This window comes from Gordionus sp. m RMFG-2023, chromosome 4 (assembly GCF_954871325.1).
Source record: "Gordionus sp. m RMFG-2023 chromosome 4, tfGorSpeb1-WG-v2, whole genome shotgun sequence".
In the NCBI taxonomy this organism is placed as follows: domain Eukaryota; kingdom Metazoa; phylum Nematomorpha; class Gordioida; order Chordodea; family Parachordodidae; genus Gordionus; species Gordionus sp. m RMFG-2023.
This window is the reverse complement of record NC_088778.1, coordinates 2,079,743-2,091,886: the sequence shown is the minus strand read 5'-3', so window position 1 is coordinate 2,091,886 and position 12,144 is coordinate 2,079,743. Positions and strand designations below refer to the sequence as shown.

Genomic DNA, 12,144 nt, shown 5'->3' with positions numbered 1-12,144 from the left:
TTAGGAACATATCGCAGCCAACATTGTGCTGACTCAATTCTGTAAATACATTCTGTTTTTACCAAATTCACCATTATGGTTAGATATGTCTTTGGATTTTTTACTGTTTGAGGGGAAAAAATTTAAAATTTTATTGAAACGACCTTAATTTTGTTAAAATAGCCGAGGATCAAGAGAAATATTTTAATATTTCCTTTATTAGATGCATCTGTTAGAATTGCATATGTCTGCCCATCTTTCAAATCGTCAAGAATTGACCTCCTGGATTTGGATCCTAAAACATTGATGATAGCCTTGCTAATTTTTGTTCTACAAGTATAGTTTTCATTTATAATAGAGTCGTTAAATATTATGGGGAAAGATTCTACCAACATTGTATTGATAAGTATCTCCGTGAATGTTGTACTACAAGATAATTGATTACAATTGCCGCAACTGTAGTTGTGTCTGTATTATTTCTTATTTTTGGAGTACCTTATTATGTATTTAAACGTAATAAGTGATATTTAAGCGCCTATCCCTATAATGTTATACACACACACGGTAGATTTCCAATTCCGCTCGTTTTGCGGGACATTCGCATAAAATATATTTATAATTTTAAAATTAAAATTAAAAAAATATTTTACGAAAATTTTATCTTGTTTACATTCTTTTATATTTAAAAAAGATCGTTAGTTTTTTAAATAAATTATTATAATTGAAAATCAAGATGTTATTTTATTTTGAAAAATAGTTACCGACTTTTTATTTATATAAACTAATTATAAAAAATAATAAGCGGATAATTAAGTCAATTCAAAATCCCGGCCAGAGTTGTACATTTGCTCAAAATAAAAAGATCTTCAAAGATCTAGATCTTTGAAGATCGTAAAATTTGAAGATCTTTTACTTTTAAAAAATTTTGAGCAACGATCTTCAAAGATCGAGATCTTTTGAAGATCTTTTATTTTTAAAAATTTTTTAACAGCGATCTTCAAAGATCTAGATCTTTGAAGATCTTTTATTTAAAAATATTTTTGATCAACGATCTTCAAAGATCTTCATATTTTATAATGTTTTATTTTTTTGATATTATTTTTTGAAGTAAATGGATTAGTAAGCATAAGCATGTTAAATTAAAATAAAAATTTAATAAAGATGTACCGACAATTTTCATAATCGTTATTTTAAACTTTTTTCGACATATATGGGTAAAAAAAAATTTATATAAAAAAAAATTTATATTATAATTTCAATGAAGATGTAATGTATTAAAAAGTGGAAATTGTAATAATCGTTATTTTTAACTTATTTGATTTATTATATCCTAAATTAAATAGGTTATAATTTTTAATATTAAGATGTAAAAATAAAATTTCAATGAAGATGTACCATAGAAAAGTGACAATTGTTATAATCGTTATTTTTGAAAATTTTTTTAAAGCATAGCATAGATTTTATATTGTTAACATGTTAAATTAAAATTTCTGTGAAGATGAACCACAGGAAAGTGACAATTATCATAATCGTTATTATTGAACTTTTTTAAATTTTTTTAAAGCAAATGGGTAAAAATAGATATTGTTAATATGTTTTAAATTAAAATTTCAGTGAAGATGTACCACAGGAAAATGACAATTGTCATAATCGTTATTTTTGAACCTTTTTAAAATTTTTTTAAAGCAAATGGGTAAATGAAGATATTGTTAACATGTTAAATTATAATTTCAGTGAAGATGTACTACAGGAAAGTGACAATTGTCATAATCGTTATTATTGAACCTTTTTAAATTTTTTTAAAGCAAATGGGTAAATGAAGATATTGTTAACATGTTAAATTAAAATTTCAGTGAAGATGTACTACAGGAAAGTGACAATTATCATAATCGTTATTATTGAAATTTTTTAAATTTTTTTAAAGCAAATGAGTAAAAATAGATATTATTAATATGTTAAATTAAAATTTCAGTGAAGATATACCATAAATAATCTTTATTTTTGATTTTTTTATATATAAAATTGAAAACTGATAATTGTCATATGTAATATTTTTAAACTCTTTTTATTAAACAAGGTTAGAATAAAGATATTTTGAAAATTATTTATTATTTCAAAATTATTAAAAAAATATATTGTTAACCAGGTTTGTTGTTAATAAGGTCCTATCCCATTTAATTTAAAAAAATAACCGATCTAATTTTTTTTAATAAAAAATATTGGCTCATTATGTTTCTTAAATTTTTGATGGCTTTTAGATTGTAAAATATTAAAAAGTGGTGCCTTCTAACTTCTATAATTTGAGCGTTATTTAAGTAAAGTCGTGCTTTTACAATGTACAACGACATTAAACAGCAAGAACTCAAATTTATATTACGAGCCAAATATATTTATGGATTGTCAAATTCTTGGTTTTTTAGTTTTGACAAAATAATAGACCTGACCTAACTTATTCAATTGGATAGATTTAGTTTTTTTTATACTGAAAATATTTTATATTTTTTTTATTTTAGTCTATCAATTCGAGTCGCGAAAGGCAGTTTTAAATATGAATATTTATTGTAAACCTAGCATATAAATATTTCTCCTTTTAAAATTCAACCCATACTTTTTGATCCTTCACTATAAAGGTGGAAAAAAATCCCTTAACTACAAAGGTGGGGTCTATTTTATCCCAAATTTTGATTAATATCTCAGAACATATTAAAACTTGAGATCTACAAATACAATTTTGAATATATATTCAAATATTATTGGAAATAATAAATACAAAATCTTAGATTAATAGTTTTCTAAAAACAGTTATGCAAATTTTACTAAAGTTACTAAAATAAAAATTTTTTTCTGAGACCTTTCTTTAATTATATTTTGATCACCATAAAGTATTTAAAAAAATGCAAATTTTATTATATATTTTATTAAATGAATGTCGAATATAGATAATTATATAAATTTTATAAAAAGATATCAAATATTAAATAAAATACTAATCATCAAATATCATGTAAATTTTTGTACTAACATTCACGACAAAATGTATGCATATGATCTAATGAATTTTTAACAATTTAAACAAATAAATGTTGTTTTTACCTCCTTCACTCTTGGACAATCTTTACATACTCCCTTTTTATTAGTTGGAATATGTTTTTCATCAGTTATATTGAGAATATCCCCAATGTTGTTACGTATTAATCTACATATACTACTCTCTAATTGTCCCATACATAATATTTCTCTATAAAATCAAGATCTACAAAATAATTCTCTACAAAATAATTCTCTACATTCATTTTAAAATCATTCTCTATAAACGACATTCTCTATAAAACCATTTGTTATAAATGCATTCTCTATAATTGTTTTCTTCTCTATAAATGTTTCTCTATAAAATACATTCTCTATAATGGTTTCTCTATAAAGACGTAAAACCACATTATTATTATTAAAAAAAATTTTTATATATAATTCTTTTTATAATAAAAATAAAAATAAAAACTTCACCCTTCGCCTTCTATTTTATTTGAAAAAAAATTAGTTTTAAAATTTTGGGTTATATTGATGGGGGATTTCTTAACATGTGATGTTAGTGAAATGGGGGATTTATTAAAAAAAATTTTAAGATTATATAAAAATCTCTCTAAAATTCTTTCTTTTTTATTAGTTATTCAGAGTCAGATAAAATATAACATTATATATTTTTTTTTAAATATATAATTCTTTATATTAATAAAAAGAAAAACTTCTAACGTTTCCTCGCCTTCTATTTTTTTTCCTTAAAAAATTTTAAATACCCCTTTATTATAAATCATAATCATAATTTTCTTTTTCATTTTATTTTTTCTTTCAGATTCAGATATATTTGAAAAAAAATTAGTTTTAAAATTTTGGGTTATATTGATGGGGGATTTCTTAACATGTGTTAGTGAAATGGGGGATTTATTAAAAAAAAAATTTAAGATTATATAAAAATCTCTCTAAAAATCTTTCTTTTTTATTCGTTATTCAGAGTCAGATAAAATATAACATTAAAATATATTTTTTTTTTAAATATTTTTTTTATTAATAAAAACTTCAAACGTTACCTCGTCATGTAAGCCTTAAGATTGTGGTCATAGATGGCACAAAAGTTTGGACATTTATCAGCGAAATGTCAAGGTTTAGGTAAGTTAAAAATATTTAATTCCCCTCAAATATATTTAGTATTTTTCTTTATTAAATTTAGCCCTTTTTGAAAATCTAGCAGTTTAGCACTTAGATTTATATAAAATTCCCAAAAACATGATTTAATAAAACAAATTTATCTTTCATCAAAAGAAAGGTGGGACTATAAAGACCTCAATTTTAAAAATTTCAGCACTTAAAACAAGTATTTGTGAATTTAGATTTTTTTCAGTACTTCAAGATTTTGGGTAACAATTTTATTTTGTATTTCAATTATTCGTATTTTAATTAGTAAAATGATTATATATAATTAAATAATACATGATATAATATATACAAATAAAAATTTTATATAAATATAATAAAAATCAAAATATAACGTTATTTAATACACTTTTATTAAGTTTAATTAATAAAATATCATTTAATATAGATTTCTCTAATCTTGTTCGTAGCGGTGTAAGGACCAATCCCAGAGCACTGAATGATCTCTCAACAGATACTTGAGAGCAAGGAGCGGCTAGAACTACTCGCGATAGGGCATATAATTCCGGATCCTGAAATTTTTTGGATTGCCAATATTGCAAAATATTTTGATCAGATGGCAATTTTTGACCATATATTAAAGCATTAATTTTGGTCTTCATATCAAGGATTTCAATATTTTGGTATATTGGAGCATTAGCGCTTTCTCGCTCCAAATATACATCTAATCTGGTTTTTTTACAACTTACAGGGATTAAAGGAGAGCCACTCAGAGCTGGATTATCTTTTGGCTTATTAAAAATTTGTATTTGTCTCCACGTAGACATCAGATGTTCCTAAAATAAAATAAATTTATTTAATTTAAAGTTATATATTATAAATTTACCCTGGCCAGCAATTTATCACTTTCGGATGGATAGATTCCATTCTGATAATTAAATCTGGGATCCATGTAGATCCCACTTCTAAAAACATTATTATCAAAAAGATATTTTTGACGATAATCCAGACAATTAATCAAATTATTCGAGGATTCATTATTTATTTCCTCTAAATCTAATTTGCATTCAAGCCATAATTTAAAAAAATCTCCGATTGTACAAGATTTTTCTTGCAGTTTAATGGTACATAAATTAACAGGAGATAAGACGGTGAGATATGCGTCAATTCTATCCCAGAGTCTTGAATTTATAAAAGTTTCTAAATATATATGGCCCATTTTTAAGTAAAATATTTTATTATCCTTTAGGTTTTTTAGCATTCTATAGGTGCTATTCCACCTAGTAACAGTGTCCAGCACTGGTTTGTTAATTTTTTCTAATGAATATAAACTTTTATATTTTTGTGATTTGCATATTTTTAGAATAGATCTTATATCTTCTAAATCCTCCTTTAGAAATTTTTTTATATAATCATTAACTCCTAATTGAATAGTATGGGCACAACATCGCACACAAATCAGCCCAAATGATTTTCTTAGATCATTTAATAAATTTTCCATATCATCATTTATTTGTTCTTGATTATCATGTTGAAAATGTATGTTATCATCTTGATTTAGATTATTTATTATATACTCCCCAGAAGAATCATTATCATGTATATTTGAAATATCACTGTTATTTTCCTGGGTGATCTCTATATTATTATAATCGTTATTTGGTTGAGAAGAGTCGTTATATTCCTGCGAGGACTCATTATCGCTATTTTGTAACAAATATTCTGAGAATGCATCTTCAGAAAGATCGATATGAGTAATTAGCTGTTCTTCAGCTATCATTTCCACGGTTTTTATCATATTGGCACCATTGTCAACAGTGATACTGTATATTTGGCTCAAACATATATTATACTTTTTTAATAAATTTTCTATTTCTTCCTTTAAATTAGACGCCGTGTGCGCCTTTACAATTTCTAACATGCCTAAAGTTCGTATTTCAATCTTATCATCTATAATAAATTGGGCATTAACCCCCAACACTGATTTTTGAAATCTTGTGGCTGTATCTATCTTCAAAGAAATGAGCTTATTTTTTACTTGTTGCATTATTAGGCATCTTATTTCTGATGCCGCATATTTTATTTTATCATTTACGATGTGTTTGTTTAAAGTCATATTCAATGATTGGACTATTGGATCTAATAATAGCTTGAATGATTCATATGTAACTAAATTGATTGGCAAGTTGTTAATAGCAATTAATCCCACAACCGATTCGTAAACCTAAATTTTTTTTAAAAATTATTTAGATTTAAGATAAGATTAATAATTAAAGTCCTGCAAAATTCAACTTTCATATCAAATCAGATTAAAAAATACCTTTTAATTTTATTTTGTTATCAATCAGATAATTTTTTATCTGAACGTAAATCTGAGTCAAATAGCATTTAAAAAATTAAAATATACGATACCAGAGTTGTTAAAATATCTAGATATAAAAATGAGATATCTGTATTTAGATATTATTTAAGAAGTAACTGTATCTGATTTGAAATTCATTCTAAGATACATTTTGATACACTTTTTAATAATAAATAAAAAATAATTTAATGCAAAATTTATTTTATTTCATTAAATGGCTCGTTTTGAGCCGATTTTAAAAACGGCTAATTAGTTTTTTATTCAGAAAAATATTATGCAAACCTGAAAATTTTGCTCAAAGAAGGAGCAAAGGTCTGGACATATAGTTTCAAAATTTCGAGGCATAGTTAATATATTTCTGGCAAAAATATTGAGTTAGCCGTTTTTAAAAATGGCACAAAACGAGCCGTTTAACAACATTAGCTAATATGCATATTAAATGATAATACTCGCCGAAAAATATGATAAAATACCGAATAGGTAAATTTTTGTATATGTCAGGTCGAATATGATTTTAAAAAATTCCGAACAGGGCCCAAAAATTTTTTTAAAAAAAAACCGGCCGGGCCGGATTTTAAAATTTTTTTTAAAAAAAATCCTGACGGGGCCGTGCAAATGGTATTTCTGCAGGTGTCTGATATATATTAAAAAAAATTAAAACTACTTTAATAAAAAATATATATATAAAATATTAAAACTTATTAAGTGCCATAATTGATGTTTATGGTTTATCAAGCCCCATATAAATTAAGAAATCATGATCGAAATAATATGTAGATATAATAAATACTCATAACTTTCCCAAATTATAAAAGAGTGTTTAAAATTTGCTATAAATCTTAATTTAATATAAAATCAGAGGGAAAAAAGCTGGCTTACCAGGATAAACCTGCAAATTGCCATGAAGAACAATAAAAATTAATATTCTGTCATGCTAAAATCCTTTGAAAATTTCAGTATATCATTAATAGTGATCTGCATAATGTATAGTATCTCAATCTCGGCCCGAAATATTTTGCAGGACCGGCCCGGTATAAATTTATTTAAATATTGAAATTAATTTTTAAAATTACTCAAAATATAAGACATATGTTATATGGCGTCTAGTTTCTATAAATAAAATTCAAATAATTAAATTTTACATAAAAATCAAATAATTTAATATTACATAAAAAATTCATTATAAAATTGATAAATTTAGGTGTATTTAAAAAAATTACATGGTCCGACCCCACCCAGTTTAAAAAAAATTAGGTCCTAGTCTGGCTTGATTCCCATTTTTTTTAAAATTATTCCCGTACACGGCCCGAATACTGCTTGTGCGAGGCCGGTAAACTTTTGCAGGTCTCTAATTATTAAGATCAATTGAATTGGATAATTGTAATAGTTAAATTAGATAATTATATAAAAAGCATATATAATTTTTTTAAAAACATAATCGATACAACAATCTTGATAATTGTTTAAATTGTATCTGTACAAGATACATTTTTAAAATTGTATTTGTATCTATAACTTTTTAGACTAATATTTATTTCTCTACCTAGATCCATTTAAAAAGTATATTTTAACAACTCTGCGATTTACCAACAATAATCATAATTGTAGTGTTTTATTGTTTAATAATGTATGTAATAAAAAATACTTTCGATTTGCTCATGACAATTTTAATTGTTTGAGATGTCTTCTCGTTTGACTGCGAACTTGATGTTGATATATCTAAATTGTTAACTTCATTTGAATTTAAATTAGCTGCAATATTAGGATGTTGACTGAAAATATGTCTTTTAAGATTCGCTTTAAAATGCATATAATTAGTAGGTTATTAAGTCATTTTTAAACTAGGTAGGCCTAATATAAAAAGAAAACAATTGGTGGGGTATATATAATTGGTATCGAACTTATTTTAATTCCGTAATAAATCATTTGTTACATATAGGTTTTGTAGTATGTTGAATGACTTTAAAATTAGAAAAAAAATTATAATATTCTTCTTAATTATCCTTTAATTCAATTTTTAAAAAGGCCAAAGTATCTTAAAAAGAATTAGCTTAAAAAATTTAGATAATATACCTAATTGTGAAGCAAAATTTAGATCACCAAAATTTAAAGATGTTGTAAAAAAACCAATAACAAAAATAAAATATATTTAAAATATCTTACATGGAATTGATTTGAGCTTTTTATGGCATGAGCTGCATGTTGCAAAAATATTGTCTTGGTCAAATAAAAAGAAGTTAGATATAAGAGAATTTTTTTTCATATTATTAATTAAAAATTTTTTATTTAATAAAGAAAAAATTTCATATATCTTAATCTGAAAGAAAAAATAAAACGAAAAAGAAAATTATGATTATGTATATGTATGATTTATAATAAAGGGGTATTTAAAATTTTTTTAAGGAAAAAAAATAGAAGGCGAGGAAACGTTAGAAGTTTTTCTTTTTATTAATATAAAGAATTATATATTTAAAAAAAAATATATAATGTTATATTTTATCTGACTCTGAATAACTAATAAAAAAGAAAGAATTTTAGAGAGATTTTTATATAATCTTAAAATTTTTTTTAATAAATCCCCCATTTCACTAACATCACATGTTAAGAAATCCCCCATCAATATAACCCAAAATTTTAAAACTAATTTTTTTTCAAATAAAATAGAAGGCGAAGGGTGAAGTTTTTATTTTTATTTTTATTATAAAAAGAATTATATATAAAATTTTTTTTAATAATAATAATGTGGTTTTACGTCTTTATAGAGAAACCATTATAGAGAATGTATTTTATAGAGAAACATTTATAGAGAAGAAAACAATTATAGAGAATGCATTTATAACAAATGGTTTTATAGAGAATGTCGTTTATAGAGAATGATTTTAAAATGAATGTAGAGAATTATTTTGTAGAGAATTATTTTGTAGATCTTGATTTTATAGAGAAATATTATGTATGGGACAATTAGAGAGTAGTATATGTAGATTAATACGTAACAACATTGGGGATATTCTCAATATAACTGATGAAAAACATATTCCAACTAATAAAAAGGGAGTATGTAAAGATTGTCCAAGAGTGAAGGAGGTAAAAACAACATTTATTTGTTTAAATTGTTAAAAATTCATTAGATCATATGCATACATTTTGTCGTGAATGTTAGTACAAAAATTTACATGATATTTGATGATTAGTATTTTATTTAATATTTGATATCTTTTTATAAAATTTATATAATTATCTATATTCGACATTCATTTAATAAAATATATAATAAAATTTGCATTTTTTTAAATACTTTATGGTGATCAAAATATAATTAAAGAAAGGTCTCAGAAAAAAATTTTTATTTTAGTAACTTTAGTAAAATTTGCATAACTGTTTTTAGAAGTAACTATTAATCTAAGATTTTGTATTTATTATTTCCAATAATATTTGAATATATATTCAAAATTGTATTTGTAGATCTCAAGTTTAAATATGTTCTGAGATATTAATCAAAATTTGGGATAAAATAGACCCCACCTTTGTAGTTAAGGGATTTTTTTCCACCTTTATAGTGAAGGATCAAAAAGTATGGGTTGAATTTTAAAAGGAGAAATATTTATATGCTAGGTTTACAATAAATATTCATATTTAAAACTGCCTTTCGCGACTCGAATTGATAGACTAAAATAAAAAAAATATAAAATATTTTCAGTATAAAAAAAACTAAATCTATCCAATTGAATAAGTTAGGTCAGGTCTATTATTTTGTCAAAACTAAAAAACCAAGAATTTGACAATCCATAAATATATTTGGCTCGTAATATAAATTTGAGTTCTTGCTGTTTAATGTCGTTGTACATTGTAAAAGCACGACTTTACTTAAATAACGCTCAAATTATAGAAGTTAGAAGGCACCACTTTTTAATATTTTACAATCTAAAAGCCATCAAAAATTTAAGAAACATAATGAGCCAATATTTTTTATTAAAAAAAATTAGATCGGTTATTTTTTTAAATTAAATGGGATAGGACCTTATTAACAACAAACCTGGTTAACAATATATTTTTTTAATAATTTTGAAATAATAAATAATTTTCAAAATATCTTTATTCTAACCTTGTTTAATAAAAAGAGTTTAAAAATATTACATATGACAATTATCAGTTTTCAATTTTATATATAAAAAAATCAAAAATAAAGATTATTTATGGTATATCTTAACTAAAATTTTAATTTAACATATTAATAATATCTATTTTTACTCATTTGCTTTAAAAAAATTTAAAAAATTTCAATAATAACGATTATGATAATTGTCACTTTCCTGTAGTACATCTTCACTGAAATTTTAATTTAACATGTTAACAATATCTATTTTTACCCATTTGCTTTAAAAAAATTCAAAAAAGTTCAAAAATAACGATTATGACAATTGTCACTTTCCTGTAGTACATCTTCACTGAAATTTTAATTTAACATGTTAACAATATCTTCATTTACCCATTTGCTTTAAAAAAATTTAAAAAGGTTCAAAAATAACGATTATGACAATTGTCACTTTCCTGTAGTACATCTTCACTGAAATTTTAATTTAACATGTTAACAATATCTTCTTTTATCCATTTGCTTTAAAAAAATTCAAAAAAGTTCAAAAATAACGATTATGACAATTGTCACTTCCCTGTAGTATATCTTCACTGAAATTTTAATTTAACATGTTAACAATATCTATTTTTATCCAAATGCTTTAAAAAAATTCAAAAAAGTTCAAAAATAACGATTATGACAATTGTCACTTTCCTGTAGTACATCTTCACTGAAATTTTAATTTAACATGTTAACAATATCTATTTTTACCTATTTGCTTTAAAAAATTTCAAAAAAGTTCAAAAATAGCGATTATGACAATTGTCACTTTCCTGTAGTACATCTTCACTGAAATTTTAATTTAAAACATATTAACAATATCTATTTTTACCCATTTGCTTTAAAAAAATTTAAAAAAGTTCAATAATAACGATTATGATAATTGTCACTTTCCTGTGGTTCATCTTCACTGAAATTTTAATTTAACATGTTAACAATATCTATGCTATAAAAAAATTTTCAAAAATAACGATTATAACAATTGTCACTTTTCTATGGTACATCTTCATTGAAATTTTATTTTTACATCTTAATATTAATAATTATAACCTATTTAATTTAGGATATAATAAATCAAATAAGTTAAAAATAACGATTATTACAATTTCCACTTTTTAATACATTACATCTTCATTGAAATTATAATATAAATTTTTTTTTACCCATATATGTCGAAAAAAGTTAAAAAAATAACGATTATGAAAATTGTCGGTACATCTTTATTAAATTTTTATTTTAATTTAACATGCAGTTCAAAAAATAATATCAAAAAAATAAAACATTATAAAATATGAAGATCTTTGAAGATCGTTTGATCTAAAATATTTTTAAATAAAAGATCTTCAAAGATCTAGATCTTTGAAGATCGCTGCTCAAAAATTTTTTAAAATAAAAGATCTTCAAAAGATCTCGATCTTTGAAGATCGTTGCTCAAAATTTTTTAAAAGTAAAAGATCTTCAAATTTTACGATCTTCAAAGATCTTGCTCAAATTTTTGAGCGAGATCTCGCTCAAAAATCTT

At 23.4% G+C, this 12,144-nt stretch overlaps 1 protein-coding gene across 1 annotated transcript; it reads right to left on the bottom strand.

Annotated features, from left to right (window-relative positions):
• Window positions 1-4,404: 4,404 nt before the first annotated feature.
• On the bottom strand, window positions 4,405-8,753 carry LOC135928170 (uncharacterized). Its single transcript, XM_065464537.1, has 4 exons — window positions 8,654-8,753; window positions 8,136-8,287; window positions 5,015-6,352; window positions 4,405-4,964 (listed from the first exon to the last, which is right to left on the bottom strand). Exons 1-4 carry the CDS (start codon window positions 8,751-8,753, stop codon window positions 4,512-4,514), a joined length of 2,043 nt encoding a protein of 680 aa, XP_065320609.1. The 3' UTR covers window positions 4,405-4,511.
• Window positions 8,754-12,144: the final 3,391 nt, after the last annotated feature.

What these genes read in the sequence shown, in the direction of transcription:
- LOC135928170 (XM_065464537.1), bottom strand. Translation starts at nt 8,753, where the DNA reads ATGAAAAAAAATTCTCTTATATCTAACTTCTTTTTATTTGACCAAGAC. An exon ending in AAAGCTCAAATCAATTCCAT is followed by an intron (nt 8,288 to 8,653) that starts GTAAGATATTTT and finishes TGCATTTTAAAG; the next exon opens with CGAATCTTAAAAGACATATT. An exon ending in TTGTCATGAGCAAATCGAAA is followed by an intron (nt 6,353 to 8,135) that starts GTATTTTTTATT and finishes AAAAAAATTTAG; the next exon opens with GTTTACGAATCGGTTGTGGG.